Source organism: Anguilla rostrata, chromosome 18, assembly GCF_018555375.3.
Source record: "Anguilla rostrata isolate EN2019 chromosome 18, ASM1855537v3, whole genome shotgun sequence".
NCBI lineage: Eukaryota > Metazoa > Chordata > Actinopteri > Anguilliformes > Anguillidae > Anguilla > Anguilla rostrata.
In genome coordinates, this window is record NC_057950.1 from 11,347,181 (window position 1) to 11,365,566 (window position 18,386).

The 18,386-nt window shown below is 44.0% G+C and overlaps 1 protein-coding gene across 2 annotated transcripts in view; it reads right to left on the reverse strand.

The window, feature by feature from the left end:
* slc35f3b (solute carrier family 35 member F3b) overlaps window positions 1–18,386 on the reverse strand; it is a 51,190-nt gene that overhangs the window by 15,967 nt on the left and 16,837 nt on the right. Inside the window, exon 1 of one of the 2 annotated variants that reach the window (XM_064317704.1) lies at window positions 9,702–9,978. The exons of the other annotated variant lie outside the window; for it this stretch is intronic. Within the exon in view, the coding sequence (XP_064173774.1) occupies window positions 9,702–9,777 (76 nt within the window). The 5' untranslated portion in view covers window positions 9,778–9,978. Of the gene's footprint in view, window positions 1–9,701; window positions 9,979–18,386 lie in introns of those variants that run through there. 2 annotated transcript variants of the gene reach the window in all.

Below are 18,386 nucleotides of genomic sequence, written 5' to 3' on the forward strand. Positions count from 1 at the left end.
TTCAGTTTTTCCAGTGAAATATATTTTTCATCATAAATGCCTTCAAAGACATTTTCATGCATTTATTCCAAGCTGGTTGTTCAGTAAATGCCATTTCTCATCAGACGGATGGCAAAAAACATACATTTAAATTTTATGCATGTTTTTCACTTTTTGGACATAAGACTATAGGCTTATGTATTTCAGTTTTTCCAGTGAAATATATTTTTCATCATAAATGCCTTCAAAAACATTTTCATGCATTTATTCCAAGCTGGTTGTTCAGTAAATACCATTTCTCATCAGACAGATGGCAAAAAACATACATTTAAATTTATGCATGTTTTTCACTTTTGGACATAAGACTATAGGCTTATGTATTTCAGTTTTTCCAGTGAAATATATTTTTCATCATAAATGCCTTCAAAGACATTTTCATGCATTTATTCCAAGCTGGTTGTTCAGTAAATGCCATTTCTCATCAGACGGATGGCAAAAAACATACATTTAAATTGTATGCATGTTTTTCACTTTTCGGACATAAGACTATAGGCTTATGTATTTCAGTTTTTCCAGTGAAATATATTTTTCATCATGAATGCCTTCAAAAACATTTTCATGCATTTATTCCAAGCTGGTTGTTCAGTAAATGCCATTTCTCATCAGACGGATGGCAAAAAACATACATTTAAATTTTATGCATGTTTTCACTTTTCGGACATAAGACTATAGGCTTATGTATTTCAGTTTTTTCAGTGAAATATATTTCTCATCATAAATGCCTTCAAAAATATTTTCATTCATTTATTCCAAGCTGGTTGTTCAGTAAATACAATTTCTCATCAGACAGATGGCAAAAAACATACATTTAAATTTTATGCATGTTTTTCACTTTTTAGACATAAGACTATAGGCTTATGTATTTCAGTTTTTCCAGTGAAACATATGTTTAATCATAAATGTCTTCAAAAATATTTTCATTCATTAATCCCCCCCTCAGTAAAAACAATTTCTCAGCAGACTGATGGAGACAGGCCAGCAAATTACATTGAATCACTGTTTCCTAAAGACCAGTATTTTGGCAAAATAAACTGAATAGGTTTAGAGTGCTGTCTCTTATTGCATAGCGCTGTGTATTATCATCTTGTGAGTAACATGGTGGTGCTGACAGCCATAGATACAACAACATATATATATATATATATATATATATATATATATATGAGAGCTAGATTTACGTTAAGAGTAGAAAAGAATACCCATTTCATTGGAAAAGCTATGTGCAATTATAAAAACAAGTCTACCTTAATCTTAAAAATGAACTATATGAGATGACTTCCCTCATTAGTCTCAGCTGATAAAATCACCATAAAATCACATTCTGTCCTCAATCTCAGGCCCTCTGTCAAAAGCAGGTCAAAGTCTCTGCTAAAGGGGATTTCTCCAGCATCTGGGGGTGTGCTTTAAGTGATCACTCTCTCTCATGGGATCAATGGACAAAAGCAAGAACCTAATTACAAAGGATGAATTAAAAATGCTAAATAGTTCTGTATGTTCCTGTCCCGTCAACAATCGGCATTCAATTATATTACATTTGATTTATTGTACATTCACACATCAAGTATGGAATAACCAATGGCTGTACTGTGGAGCAGATTTGAAATGATGGTATATTCTGTGTAAAAATATTGGACATTGAGGTGGGGTGTATTCAGCAGAATAGCAATTAGGCATGGTGTGTAATTACACATGCATACGCACACAGACACAAACATACACTGACACATTCACAAATGCTTTTGTACACATACTCATACACAAGGATCCATAATCGCATAAAAAAGGTAATACAGAGATTCAACTGCTGGCTATTTAAACTCAAGCTGAAGGTCACCCTGGCTGAGCAGTTTGTCCCTAATGGGCTCCCGTCATGAATCCGTCGCGCTGGCCAACGCTCCACACTGCAGCAAGTTTAATCTTCCAATGCAGCGAAACATGCCAAGCAAATCAGAGCTGGTGGAGGCAAGAGAGACTGAGCTAAGCACTTTCAGCCAATTGGAGCTGGACACCAGCCCTGGGCACCTCTCAGGAACCCAACAGCCAACAGAAACATCCTCATCTACCTCACAAAGCACATGCCCCCCCCCCCACCCCCATCATCCTTACAAACACCGAGATACTCTGAGTAAAATATCACCTACATGTTTTCTGACTGCAGTCTGACGGCATATGGAGGCACCAAAAACACCGATACACATTTAGGTATATTTATTCAACGCAGGGCAGGTGTTGGTCGGGTAAGCCCAGGGACGTGGGTCACATGTCTGATGGAGCGCAGAGCACCGCGGTCCCCACAGAGCAGGGCGTTATCAGCTCCGGCGGCTGAGCTCTCACCGTCTCCTTCACCTTCTCATTTGCATCATCGGCGGAGCTGCACGCTGAGGCTCTCCAGTGAAGCAGGGCCGTCTCTCCGGCAAACGCATCATTACGAGAGATCTGTCGAGAGACCGTCCTTGACCTCCGGACTGCAGCGTGCTGTTCCTCATACAGTGCCCTCATCTGTCACTCCCCTAACCCGTGCGACACTGCTCCCTGACAGCAAGCGTCTTTTGCGCTCAGTTGCAGCCTGCCTACATCGGAAATGGCATAACACAAACGTTACGAAGCAACAAATGACTACAATTAGATAATGAAACAAATCGACGGGTCCCAGTGAAATATTTTGAAATGTTGTCTAGCTTCACTGCAAGGTTGTAGGTTTGATTCCCAGGTGGGTACTTAACCTGAAATTCATCAGTAAATATCCAGCTGAATAAATTGTATGAAAAAAAATAAGCTCTGCAAATATAGATCATGCTCTGGATAAGAATGTCTGCTAAATACCTAAAATGTAAATGCCACTTCAAGTCATAAATTCTACATTTTAAAAATGCCCTAGTTATGACGTAATTGTTATGGTAGTACTTGCAGTATTTCAGAAAGGCATCCAGAAAGACAGAGAGATTTTTGTGCCTTTGAAATGCAGAAGACAGAAGCTTACATTACTGACATGCAGGCGGGTTTGTGATTGCACTAGAGGAATGAAAATATAAAATTCCTAATATTTTATCTTTACCCATGTTTCATGATCCACATTTAAACATAACATCTCTGCTGTTATGAACCCAGATAGCGTTTTCCCAAAGTTTTCCTGGTGTTCCACTTCCAGACTTGGGTGCCCAGAAGAAACATTATGAGACAAACACTTTTCTAACCAGTGCTGGCAGGTACACTCCAGAAGCACATTCTGAATGAGTCATGGGATCACGTAAGGAATCAATGAGGGATCATGGCCCCTATCACGCCAGAAGCTACAATGAGCTGTCAATCACTGGCATGTTTAAACCAAACAAAACGTTTTGCATTCTACAGCAAAGCAACACTGATTGGTTCAAATCTGCTCTGATGCTCTGATAACACACAGCACTAGCCCTGCCCATTTTAGGCTTGTGGAGCCTCGTTCTTGATTAAATATTCTCGAGCACAGCATTCTGCCGTGGACTGTGTCGGGGGTCCTCCTCTGTTGCTTTTCACTAAACGGCAGGGGGACAGCGTATGAGGACGGGCTCCCCGCTGCTCTCTTCTCCCTCCTCCTGCTCTCAGCGTCTCTCCCTCTCTGCGGTGTTTTCTTCTCTTCCCTCCGCTCTCCTGCTCTCTCTGCAGTGCAGCTCTCTCAGCTGACGGCAGCCAATCCTCTCTGCTTCCTCCCTCCCTCCCCACTCACAGGGTCTGGCTTAAACCCACAAAAAAACAACAACAACAACAACAACTCTGTGTTAAGACTCAACTACACACTTGCGACAGGGAGGGGCATGGTTCCAAACCCGCCAACATTTCCCTGCCATCCTCTATAATCACCCCCCCCCCGCCCAAAAAAACCAAAAAAAACACTACTAAGATAAAGACAGCTCCCTACAGATTTAAAAATAAAAATAAAAACAGCTGCTGCGCTCCACACTCAGATTAAGACACTGTTCCCCGTGTGGTTCCCAGTGTGGTAGCTCTCTGGTTTGTGTGACAGCACATGCTGGGGCCACAGAACGGGGTGGCGGTTGGTGGGAGGAGGTGAGCCTGTCGCCTCTGCATGGATGAGGGATTATTTCTCAGTTTGACAATCTGTTTCGTTCGGGGGAAGGCGCGGCGGCCACAATCAATCCCCAGCCCTCCGGCGGCATTCTCCCGGTGCCCGCGCCTCCGAATGTTTATGACAACGGCTCCACCTCGCATCCCACAATTCCTCCGCATCGATCGTGGTCTCGCATTAAGCACGGAGCAGAAAAAAACGCCGAAACGTGGGGCAGCAAAACAAACAGAGGAAGAAAAGCGCATGCCGGGTGACGCCCGTTCCCCATGCAGGAAGGACTCCTGTGCTGGCTTTTCAGCTGCAGCGTATTTTAACAGGCTGCGTTCATACTCAAAAGCAGGTGACCGGCGCACCATCGGAATAGCCAAGCAGAATAAACATTTATCGATCAGAGGCGCTGCCCTTGGTTAAGAGAACTAATAGGATAATATTTTATATAATAGGCAGAGAGAAAGAAATACATAAAAAGAGGATAAATTTATGCGAAACGCAAGAAATGATTTCCCAGTGCAGGCTAAAAATAAGCTGTGGAATGCCTTTTTATTGCATACAGTCCTCAGGTGAACCTGGGGCCCGACAGGCAAACCTGCACTGAGTAGGCAGCAGCAATATGCATTCAGAAAGCAGAGGCACAATACGCAGTCGGGAGGCAGACGAGCAGCGTGACAGACAGACAAGACTCAGCTGTGACATCAGCCTGCACTGACCCTGTCAATCAAAATCAAATCACCATGCAATAGACTATCCGATGAAAGGAAAAAAACTTAAAAAAAAGAAAACAACCCAGCGCTGCAGGTCCAGTAATCTAAATTAAAATGTTCCAGCCCCTGTCACCACCGCCCCATTTAACCCCTCTGCAAAGCGTCCCATCAGCTGCGGGCGAGGCGGCTAATTCAGCTGGCAGGACTCCCACCGCTCCGCCGCTGATCAATATTCTAAATATTGGGCCGCAGGTTCCCTGTTGAATTAATGCATAGTTCGCTGCCAGGGAATTTCACTCAGCGTTTGACTGGCTGCTGAAAAGGGGGGTTCTCCCGCCTGTTTCGCTTAGAATGCGGGATTAAGGGATGAGGCCCGGGGCACGTGGGTTATTTCAGCCCCAACTGGTCACCCCTGATTCAGAACCAGATAATATTTTCGAAAAAGCACGCGCGTCAGACCTCTACAGCGAATTTCGACGACGGAATTACAGAACATAGCACTTTTGCTTTTGCATTTTGTCAACGATTTTCCAATCATAGAAAAGACCTTGCGGCAATGTTGCTTTCTATGCAACTTTCATAGCCTTCATTTAATTAAATTCATCATGAATGTCCTGGGGCAGCCCTCCCGCTAAAACGCTAACAGTACAAATGGAACCTGTTTGCATTGCCACCGGTGCACAGAGAGAGACGAGAGGAACAGCCTGGCTCGGGTTCGAAGGCTCCTCTCCATCCTGTCATTTCCGATGTGACAGTTCACGTCAGGGACAGGGATCAAGTTAGGTTCTGGACTTAGGGTTAATGCAACTGGATCAATATGCAACTCACACCAGTGTTTCACCAGTAAAACAGAGAACTGCTGTGCTGTCTGTGGGCAGACCAGCTCACCACAGGGATTTCCTCGAGAGCAGGGATCGACACAGGAAACCCTGTCTGGGTAGATACTGACATGTGGCTGTGATTCTTCCCCCCGACTCACCCCTACTCATCCACTCACTCGCTGACTTACTCTCCCCTACCCGCTCACTCGCTCAGCTGACAGCTCATTAGCTCGATTACTCACTCACCCCCTACTTACAAATGCAAAGTGTCCACGCATTCTTGTGATTCAGCAACAGACTCGCCCTTCTACTGAGTAACCAAATCACTGAGCTATCTCTCAGGCCTAGTTCACCACTCCCAAGTTTTACACACTCACACCTGCTTGTTTTATTCACTCACTCATAAAAATAAGTACTCATTCACAGATGTTCGCACCCAACCCACTGAATCCTTAAGGGACTGAAAACATCCATCCCTACAGGTGGGAATGCAGGAAGCTCACATCTCCACTGGCCTTATGGGAACTGTATGAGAGGCATTTTTCTCCTTTGTCTTAAAATTCATTAAGTAGAGTGGGTGGGAGTGACAGCTTCAAATGAGTCAAATGAGCTTTTGAGTCAGTTGCGTTTGCCAGGGAGCTGTTCATTTCACATGGTTGAGTCATCATCATCATTACTGTTATTCTTGGAATCTTTGACAGCTCCTTTTGCACGTAATGCGCAAGTATGACGGTGGAGTGTTTTAGATACCACAGGACACAGTGTCGCATCCATTACATCACTCATGCTTCATTTTTTTCCATACCTAATCTACTATATTAGGCACATAATCAGGAGTTTATGACAGCGGCTTGCGTAGTCGGACAGCCCATCTGGCAATTCTGGCAGATGGCAGGTGGGCCGGTCCACTTTTGGGCCGCTGGGCCACTTTTGGACAGCGATCGCAGCTGTAAAAAAACAGTGCCAGGGATTCCAGACCTGCAAGTGGTGCCCTACGGGCAGACGATTTAAACACAAGCACGTCAGCAAGTGGCCCTGTCTTTAGGTATCTGCACGAGCCACAGAACTCAGCTTAACACGTGTTCAGCGTGCAGACACGTCCTGTGCAAACAAGCAGTATCACTTTCACTGGATATGGAGCGCAGTCGCGGTTAAAATAAAAAGCAGACACCGCAGCGGTCTTGTTTTGGCAGCCAGTGAAACCGGATCCGTCCCTAGGGGAGGTCAATAAGTACTGTAAGAGCTTTAAAGACTGGAATCTATAGTGTTGGTAATTAATCAACAGAGAGGAGCTTTCCCAAATCCTCCCACTTACAAACATTTGGGACTGGGTCCAACTTGCGCGCACATACATACACACACACACACACACACACACACACACACACACACACACACACGCACACACACACACACACACACACACACACACACAGTTTCAGTACTTCAGAAAGCCTGAAAGGTCTCTTTTTCAGGGAGGCATGGGATAAATCACAAACAAAATTAAAATGAAAAGCTCAACAATCACTGAAAGAGGGCCCTGTGTAAAATACTGGGGAGCTCAGAGGACCCATAAAACATCTCCTTGCATTGTCTCCTTGCTCTTAGGAAATGACTACTTAGGAAAACAGCAATGATGAGAGGGCAGAACGATGGCAGGTCACTTGTTTGAAGCCTGCATGGGACACTGCAATTTTACCCATAGTAAATAACAGTAATAATAACAATAATAATACAGTCCATTAACAGCTGATTCATTAACAAATCATGCTCTTGAGAGCATGCCATATAAGGGCACTGCACTGCAGAGGCTGCAGGCCCTGTGAAAGGGAAGAGGCTCATTACACCTTCATTTCTTATCGTTATCTCAGAACTGCTCGGTCTGGCCACCAGCCAGGGGTGAAGGAGAGCCATGGGGATGAGGAAACAGGGAGAAACAGCTAAACAGAGGGAGGGGAGGAGTAAAACAGAACACAAAAGAGAAAGAGGGAGATGGAGAAAAACAGGAGGAAGCACTGAAGAGAGTAAAAGAGATCAACCCCCCGTGGATCTCATTGGATTTTAGAGAGTAGTGCTAGGGTATCAGTGGGTGGAGATCTTTGTGAACATGACAAAACACACACGGCTAGAGCATCAGATTCAAACGACCAGCCCAGTAATGTCGAGGCAGTAGTATTTACAACCTTATTACAGTCCATGGCACCTTTTCAACACGCAGCGGGATCACGATGCAGCCGACGCGACATCTTCATAAACAATGTGACGTGTTATTATTCATATCTGTTTTCGCTCTATGACAGCTGGCCAAAGTAGATACATTTATTCATGAACGTAAAAGAAATATGTCACACGGCTGTTAAAAGGGCTCTGTTTATGTACGTAAGCCACATCACAGCTCTCAAGGTAAACGCTGATCTTCTACCGCATGCCCAACTGCAACATCACACGTAGTAATACGGGGGGGTGCGGTTTGATTGATCGTGCGGCGTGTGGCGTTCCCGCGCAAACAGGAAAAGATGCGGTGAGCGCCGAGGGTCCTCGGGAAGCACCGCGTGAATCCTTTCACCCGCAGAACGGGAGGGAACTCTCTCACAAACGCAGGCTCGCCCAGTCGCCCCCAGACTTCACGTAGTCCTGCGGAGAACACGCCGGAACGCAGACGCCACCCCACCTCTGCTCTGACACGCAGGACGAAACCGCCCCCTCCCTATCCACCGGGAACCAACGACATGCCCCCCCGTTACCGCTGCCTCTCCCGTCTGCTCGTCCAACCGAATCTTTCAGGTCGCCTCCCGTTCGCTCGAACCCTCCCCTCCTCCCTCAGCTTCTACCCTGCTCCATCACAAGCCTCTTCTGCCCCGAGCGCCTTCCATCCCTTCACTCTGAAGCCAGTCACGTCTCCCAATGCTGAGCGAACGCAGAGAAGTGACGGCATTGCTGCGTAAGGGTTTTGGTTGTGTTCCAATGGCAGCTGAACTCACACACAGCCTCCTGGCGTTTGAGTAGACAGCTGAAACCCTAGGACAAGAATTTTTGAGGGAACCCAATGAAAGAGCGAAGCATCTCTGGGCTGTAAGGAATGTGCCTTTTACGGGCAAAGGTTCCAGTGTCAACAATAAAAGGCCGCACCCCCAACGCAGCCCTGAGATGTTCCTGTCTACACAATCTCCTGTAAACAGGTGGAGGTTTAGTATCGTGGCAAGGGAACTGGGTTTATAAACCAAAGGCTTCAATACCTTCATGTGGCACTACCATTGCATCTTAAGCACGGTAGGCTACTTAACCTGAATTGTTCTGCATAGGCGCATCTTCTATATTTAACCTTCAGCTGCAGACTGAAAACGGCACAAAAATAATTGAATTTATTCATATGATGTGTACACTAACAGAACACAAATAGGGTGTTTGCCAAAGCATGCTGTCTACCTTAAAACGAAGTCACTCCGCAACCCATACTTGGTAACTAATTATGGGATTTGAAATAAAAACAAATCGGTAGACTAAAGAAAACAAAAACATAATCCCCCCCCTCCCCCTCCCACCCTCCTCCCCACGCGCACAGACACACGAATACAAAGCTGGGTGCCGGTTTGCTGGCGACACATTAGTTTTGTCTGAAAGACTTGTGTAAAATCAATGAAACGGCACATTCTTCAACTAAAATTTCAACAGATCAGCACCTGCCCTTAATTTGACCGTCACGCGCAAATGACAATCAGACGACGCTTTTTTATTTCTTCCTCTGCATTGCTCTAAGCGCTCTTGTATTGCGTTAAAAGTTACCGTGCATCAGTGTGCCCAGTTCCATTTAGCTTTAGGTCCAGGAAAACACATTCGCATTTCAAATTGATAAGCGCAAAACAATTCACCCAGCGTCGTTTCATGAGCAGAACCCTTAATGCACACTTCCCTATTTAATTTATCCCCAAAATTAAAAACAACACCTTAAACTATAGGCAGCCAAAAATTCGTTCGTACATTCATGCATTCTCGAGAAATTCCATCACACCGACCCTATTAAGGAACTTCACTTTGCACCCATGCACGATAGGTCAATATGAAATTCCTAGCGCGTACCTTCTACTTTCGTTAAGGTGAGCACCGGGGTGTTGCAGGCAGACAGTGGGGCTACCCTGGCTGAATGTTTCTTCATTTTGTTGAGCTCGGGCGAGAGGAGCTCTCCCCTCTTCGGCTACATCCCTGAAGCTGATGTCACAACTGCCGCTTTGGCTAAAAGAGAATTGAGCGTCTCCTCTCCCTCTTCCCTTCTTCTGCTCTCCTTCCTCGCTCTCTGTTTCCCCCTCCCTCTAATGCAGTACCCGCGCGCGCCGGGCCATCTAGCTCAACATAAGGGATTACCGCAATTCCATCACGTCACGAGGGCTCCGCGCGCCCACCCACTCCATTCTTCTGCACCACCCTCACGTCCATAACCCAGGCCAGTCCTGATGAGCCCAACCAAACCCCTTGCCGTGGACTCCCCCAGCAAGCTGCAGGGCAGTCGGATAAGGACGGGGATTGATCAAATCAATAAAGACTATATCAATGTATTCTGGGTCGAGTGACAGATTGAATGGGACAGGCACGGACGAGCGTGTTATATATCTGGGCGCACGGCAGAAATTTGAGCGCAAGGCTTTTCTAAGCGTATTTTTAACGTCGTTATTAAAGCAATAGGCAACAAAAGCAACACAATCACAAAATTATTACTAGAACCTGGCCAATATTACTATCAGCTTGCCTTTTGTGTAAACAGCTGGGTGCAATTAGCCCTCACACACACAAGGACTCACACTCACTCACACATACACATACATACAGAAGCAGAGTACGCACGCGCGCACACACACACACTCCTAACAAAAAGTATGATTTTGTTGCAGGCCCCTCTACAGGAAGTCAGCTTAGCAAACTGACCTTGATTTCATGATCAAAAATTCAGAGCGCAGTTTTTCACTTTAAGGGAGTATTATATGCAACACAACTAGGGTTAATGGTCCAATAATTTATTTGAAATGCTTTAAAGTTGCCCATCTCTCTCTCTCTCTCTCTCTCTCTCTCTGTCTTTACAGTCTTTTTTGTCTCCTGTTTTGTGCTACCCTCATTTTTTCAAATCCCTTATCCTTTGTCATTTGCTAAATAACATTCACCTTCTTTTAAAAGCATATCTAAAATTACAATGGGAGGCAGAGCCTACTCCAACAGAGCTCTTCTCTAATGGAATCATTTTCCTTTGCATGTTCAAGGTGCAGGCACACTCTCTGTCTTTTAAGTATAGGCTCAAAACTGACATCTTTAGTCAAACCCTTTTTTGTTAAAGATGCCTGGGAAAAGTAAATCAGGACAATGGAGCTGTTACGCGAGCTGAGCTGACTGCTGTTTCCCTGCCACTGCATGCAAACGCTCAAGTTTGCTGTTCTGTGCCTTGTTGGGTCACTAGCAGTTCAGGATCGCTCTAATGATTCTGCGCACCCCCCCCCCCCCCTTTCTTCTCATCATTTAGATATGCTGCCACAGCATAGCAGACTGGACCTTTTAGGACTCTACATATGCAACACTTAATCTCACAATTATATTACGCTTAATGTTCTTCTCTTTAGTTTCTTCCCAGGGGCCTTTGCTCCTTCCCCTGCCCTGAGTTTGCTCCAGTCCTGTCCCTCTCCTGGTTCAAGCCCACACCATGATGCAACCTGCAGGCCTAGATGCATCACCTGCCCCTCTAAACTGCATATTACTATACATATCCCTGCTTGGGCTCCCTATTTTACCAGCTAGCTTAACTACCCCAGACTGTAACATGCCCAACCCATTTTATATATTTTCTCTGATAAATCCTCATTATATTTCTTTAACCTTCCATTCTATCTTAATCATTACACTAGCCCAACCAGTGGAGGATGGGCTCCCCATCTAATAGTTGGGTTCCTTCTGAGATTTCTCCCCATTGGGGAGTTATTTCCTGCCATTGTTTGAGTGTTTTTCCTCCCACTGGGGAGTTTTTTTTTAATATATATTTTTTACTTCAATTGCTTGCTTTTTGCAGGTTCAGGCCTGGGTTTTGCCAAATTTTCCTTTCTGCATACGTGGGTGTGTGTATGTCTACAGTATATACATTAATGTGTGTGTGTGTATCTTTGTCTGTGCACGCATGTGCACCTCTACTGAGAAGCTCCAAATAAATAATTCAACAACCAGACTCCCACTCACACAAGATAAAATGCTGAGAAACTGGGACTAGGATCTCCTCCTCAGTACACTCACCACACGTCTCAAATCCTTTCTGATCCTCCCTCCCACACTTCCCACACTCCCTCTCTTATTCTCTTAAATACCAACTAAATTTTCTGCCATTTATCACCCCACCTTATCCTTGTATAGAATCTCTGTACACAGAAGGCACAGAAGCAGTCAGGTGTAAGGTCTGGACAACACACACACACATACACACATAATCAGACATCTGCATTAGGAGCCACCAGTAACCATATAAAGCGCATTTGTATGTGGAACAGGAAGTGTTTTGTCATGAAAAAGCAGTAAACACTGCTCTGTAGGCACATTGGCCCTGAAGTGGTACAATGTCAGTACTGCAGTAGCCACTCAGAAATTCAGTGAGGGACACCCAACAAGTCACGCTTTGACCACAAAGCAGTAAAATCTGGCAAATCAATATTGTATTTTAATTAAACATGATAAATGCCTTCGGGTTTCCAAGCCAAGACAGTCACAAATAATACAGCCAAGTCAAGTCATCATTTATTTAAAGCGCATTTCACAGAAATCTCAACACATCGCACAGCTGGCACAAGCTGAAAGATTAAACGAATATAACAGCTACATTAGTTAATGCCAATTCACGTCACCTGATTGGAAAGTGTTATAATACTTAATACAATATTATAAAATGATCCAACATAATATAATGCAAATACATAACCATTGCAACACACATCCTAGAAATGATCAATTTGATCGTTCTGACAATAGCATTACGTCACTGCCAAACTGTTAAATACTCTGGCATGATTTGAATACACGCATAGCATTAAATTGACTGCCTTAAGCACTTCTCATTGGGTTTATGATAAAATAGGAATATAATCCAAATATATAACTTCATCTACTAAAACCAGTTTGTAACATGCCATACCTGCATTTATAATGAGCTGGCTATATTATGTGGTTGACACATTAAGTGGTTTAGATTTAAATAGCAGCTACAGGAATTGTAAAATAGCTTGGCACCGGGAACGTTTACCGCTGCCAAGCGGTGGGAGAGGTTTGGGAGTCTCCTTGGTGTGAGGTGCTTTGCAGCCTGGGCTGTCCTATCTGTGGGATCTCACAGGGAAGATTTTCCATCCTCCTATTTAGTTTAAAATTTAATTTAGCTTCAAATTGATTTTGAGTACCACATCTGAGCAAGTATTACTTTTTTATACCCATTCATTAAAGTGACTACTAAATGTATGATATAGAAGTAAAGAAATAATATTAGTGCCATCTTCTACAATGTGTAACTCACAGTTAAGAAGATTCCGGATGAATCGGTTATTATAAACACAGGACATTATTTAACTTCAAATTGAATAAATAAATATAAAGTTCCTTAGGTTGTCATCATTTATTTTCGGTTTTATATGGGATAACAGTTACGAAATGGTATTTCCATTTGGTTTCACTTTGCGTGTGATGAATTGTAAAATGTCAAGGCATGATTTATTTTGCTGATTGTTATTCTGTAACAGTAGTCCTGCACACTGTCAAGCACCATGGAAATTTCAATGCAAGAAGGTGCTACACTAGTTCATGGGATTTATGTGTTTTTTTTACTACCATATTTAAAAATACCACACTACTTACTGGAGAAGGTGAGAAGAGGAAGAGTGAGATTGTGAACCAGAGAGGGGGCAGCCAATAAGAAACCTGGAAATCAAGAACATGGCAGGGAGGGAAACAGAAAAAAGGAAAGAGGGAGGGAGGGAGGGAGAGAGAGAGAGAGAGAGAGAGAGAGAGAGAGAGAGAGAGAGAGCAAACACACAGACACACAACTCAAACACACATACATACGCACAAATTTGTATTCTGTTTATATATTTATTGAACGTTTGTTGTACTCATGCTTTGGCAATATGCACTGTATCTATGTGTGTCATGCCAATAAGGCTCATTTGAATTTGAATTTGAATTGAGAGAGAGAGAGAGAGAGAGAGAGGAGCAGAATTCCTGTTGCTCTGACACAGTCATTCCCGAAGAAGCAGGGGGAAGTTGCACAGTCATCCTGTCCCATCAATTATTCACCACAGAGGAAGAGGAGGAGAAGAGGGAAAATAAGGAATTCCGCATGGATCTTGCAGATGTGGGCTGTGTGCAGGTCGCCTCTGTGAGCTGCCAAGCAGGGTGTTGATGCAGTGACTTATCTTTAGAGTCCTTAGGTAATTAACAATGTGTGGTGAATGAAAGCCTGTGGAGGGACTGTGTTGGAGTGTGGCTCTAAAAGATGAAAAGTAAAGGGGAGGGGAGAGGGGAATACGTGTCTTGAGAGGTACAGGGAGGGGAAGTGGGTGTGTGTGTGGGGGGGGGGGGGGGGGCTTAGAGAAAAGTGGGAGAGACTCCTGCAGGGTGACTCATAGTCCCATACAGAAACGCCATAACGTCCCACTGTAGATGATATATAATGCATTTAATGTGTCCTTCACACATTGCCGAACCCACGCATACCTAAGCTATCTACAAATCTGTCACTCTGTCGAGCTTTCCTTGCTATCTTTGTTCTGCATCTGATGTCCATTACCTTATCATTTACATATATATCTATCATATATCATATATGGTATCATACACACACACACACACACACACACACACATATATATAGATATACATATAATGTGTGTGCATGTGTGTGTATGTATGTATGACATATATATATATATATACACACACACACACACACACACACACAGCATTGCAGCAAATAACTAAATGAAACTTTTATTGGTGAAACAATGAAGGGTCTTCTATGCCAAGCCAAATAACTGCAGGGTAGCAAGCCATTTCCTTAAATTTGTTAAAAGAGTTGCAGAGAATAAAGCAATATTATAGCAATGTTCAATTAGATGGAAAAGCCTGAACATGGGTACATTAAAATGGCGTTTTAGATCTACATGAATAAGTATTAATTCAGACCACAAACAATAGACAAGAAACTAGACTAAACAGCCTGTGTGGCCATTAAAATGGTGTCCCTCCACATAAACCCAGCCTCTATGCAAAGCTCCACTGGGGACCTTCCTTTACTCTCAAAGCTGTACTAGGGTCGTATAGGATTTCTCCTCTCAAAGCCAGACCATCCCGTCCCAGGATCTTCACTCCACTAACAACTTAATTAAAAGCCAGCAAGCAATATGAACCCTGGGGAAGGGGTGCTGGGGAGGGGGGAGGGGTGGGGCTTGAGAGAGTGAGGCAGCAGAGATTGGTGAGTAGGTGGGGGTGGGGGGGCAGAGAGCAGTGCTTAAAACGTACAACCACAGCACTCTGGGGAGCTGTGGAGTTCATTAAGCTGTGTGGTCCTGAAAGTGAACCGATCTCTCAGCAGCACACTGGGGCTGGCTCGTTAATAAGCCACGATTATTGCCACGTGGTAGGACAAATGGAGAGAGAGAGAGAGAGAGAGAGAGAGAGAGAGAGAGAGAGAGAGAGAGAGAGAACAAGCTATGAACTGTGTCCAACTACAGGAAATGAGCTCAGGAACAGATTTTTCAGTGGGATGGATGCGTGGTGCTGTCCATGGTTCTGAATCTCTGAGTAAGAGCCTGTTTGTATGGAGCAGTAAAACAGCTATATTTATTGTTATGGCATTTATCTTCTTGTTACTTTTAATTTTTATCCATCTTACTTTGGTCTATTATTCACGTAGTAAAAGTTTCAAATGGTTATTGATTTGTTGCTGTTAATCATACTATCATTGTTTTAAAAAAGTATCTTGTCATTTATCTGAATATTTGTGACATCTTCATGTGCTCACAATTTTTCCTTAATAATTATCTCTTTGTACTTAAGCCTGATGCCTAATTCTACACTGTGATTATAACAAAAGATTGTGCTTCAAAATGAGCCAAGAACATCTCACCTTTTGAACAACACCTGCTAATGCTAATAAGTGCTTCCCATATTACTCTGCAACATACCTTCTAATTATAATATAAGAGCTGGCAAATTAGGATGTATTTAAAGCAGAATTGTTACGTTTAAAAACATAGTCAAGGAGGGACTAAGACTACTCATTTTTAGCCCAACCTCATAAATACCCATAAATACAAGGTTTTCTAATGCTAAGGCAAGCCTGACCCCTAGTGGTACAGCCCACAGCACCATCCACTCAACCTCTTAAAGGAAGGACAGTTTTGGACATCACCGTACCCCACTGCCCTGTTCCCCACCTGCTGATGAAAGAAAATGAAACCACATCCACGAGAAATTATCCAGTGTTACAATTCATCAAATGTAAGGGGCTCCACAGAAAAATCACAGAGATTAAAAAGCATGTTTATAGTACGCTCTCTCTAAAGACTAGGCATAACAAAGATTTTAAAACAATAAAATACTTTTTTTGACTGCATGGATAATAAGCAAAGGATAGGAATTTATGACATCACTACGAGGATGAAGCAGAGAGAGAGAGATCCTAGAGCTGGCAGGTGCATTTCAGCTCCTTTTGCTTCCCTGCCCTTCATTTTCCCAACAGCAGGCGGTGCTGTCTGATTATTTACTGACCCTTACTGAATCCACACGCCTCACAAAACTGCTTTGCCTAGCATGATAATAGCTTGTCACTACAAGAAAAGAGAAAACTATACTTTAATTCCCCTTCAACTGGCACACACACACACACACACACACACACACACACACACACACACACATAAACATACACACACATATGCACACACGCACACACACACACACACACAGACACACACACATAAACATACACACACATATGCACACACGCACACACATACAGACACACACAGAAGCACAAGCAGGGCAGTGGAGTAGATGGAAAGGGTGTATTTTGGCATATGCAGTATTTCCCCGGAGAACCATGGGAATGAATGTATTGCTGGATCACTGAGGGGGGTGGGTGGGGGGGTGGGGGGTTCTACTCCCTGTTGGTGAATACCACAGAGGGAGGGAGCTAATGAGAGAATGCGGCTGACGCTCTCCACACAACACAACCACACACAGCAGGCTCCCACTACCCCCTACCACCCCCACCTCTCTCACTCTCTCCCTCTCCCCATCCCATCATTAGAGGCAACCTGTCAAAAGACCTTCACGCTCTCTCTTTTCCTCTCTCTCTCACACACTCTCACACACACGCATGCACACAGTCAGATCGTTTTCCAGCAACAGGGAGATCCTACACATTTCACAACCCACCAGCTCACCCTAAACCCTCTCACAAATCGATGAGGTGGGAATCCTACCATCCGCTTCCCACACGGCAAAGCCTTCAGGGTTATGCTACGTTTCCTAAGCTGCTTCAAATTTCCCATCAGCTGCCAGCAGAAACAGTGGTAAGGCTAACTGCTAAAGATGCAATGCAGGAATGCGAAAACTTGTGGGAGCCATCTGGACACATGCATTAGCCCAGAGATTCTCATGAGTGAGGTGCATTTTATACAAAAGATGAAATAAATATTATGTATTGGACCCTACCGAATTTACTGAAACGTTTGCTCTATTTTAATTTTCTAAGCTTCAATACACAAATTCGCAATAAATAAATAAATAAATAAATAGATAAAACGCTGCATTTCACGGCAAACGATCAATTACCGGGGATGAGCCCAATTTCATGGGAAAAAGCTGACTTCACGGTCAGTAACACGATTTCCCTGGCTGTATATTCAGCAAGGCCCTGATTATCCATCCATTATCTATACCCGCTTAACCTGGTCAGGGTCGCGAGGGGTGTTGGAGCCAATCCCAGCATGCATCGGGCGAGAGGCAGGATACACCCAGAGGAGATCGCCAATCTCTCGCAGGGCACACACACACCGTTCACTCCCCATTCACTCACACACTCATACCTATGGGCAATTTAGAGTCTCCAATCAGTCTTTGGACTGTGGGAGGAAACCGGAGTACCCAGAGGAAACTGACAACTGACGCAGACACAAGGAGAACGTGAAAACTCCACACTGTAAGGCCCACGCTGGGAATTGAACTCAGGACGTTCTTGCTGTGAGGCGACAGTGCTACCAACTGTGCCATCCACAGGCCTTAATTATGAAATATAGAAATACACATAAAATATTAATTTGCTGCCCATGCCTACCAACAAACCCATTTATCTGATCTTTATTGCATCTCCGGTCATTTTTTATTCCTACTGTCCCAACAACTGCTTCATCTGCTCCTCTCAATTCCCAATTTATCACATAATTGTTTCTCTATGGCTGTATATTTTTATTTGACATTATTTACATATTTTATTTGTCCCTATAGCCATTTTACCTGCTTTACCATTTTACCCACGGTCACACTAGTTCTTTAATCTGCCCACTGTGTCTCTGACCATTTTACTAAACTGTATTGTATCAGAGTTGTTCACAAACAAATAATTCTGGGACCACTTGTGTCTCTACGGTCATTTTACCTGCTACCTGGCACTGCAGTCACTTACTTAATCTGCGCAGTCATTTAACCATAATCACCATCCCCCAGGACACACCTGTGGACTGACCTGGAATCGCC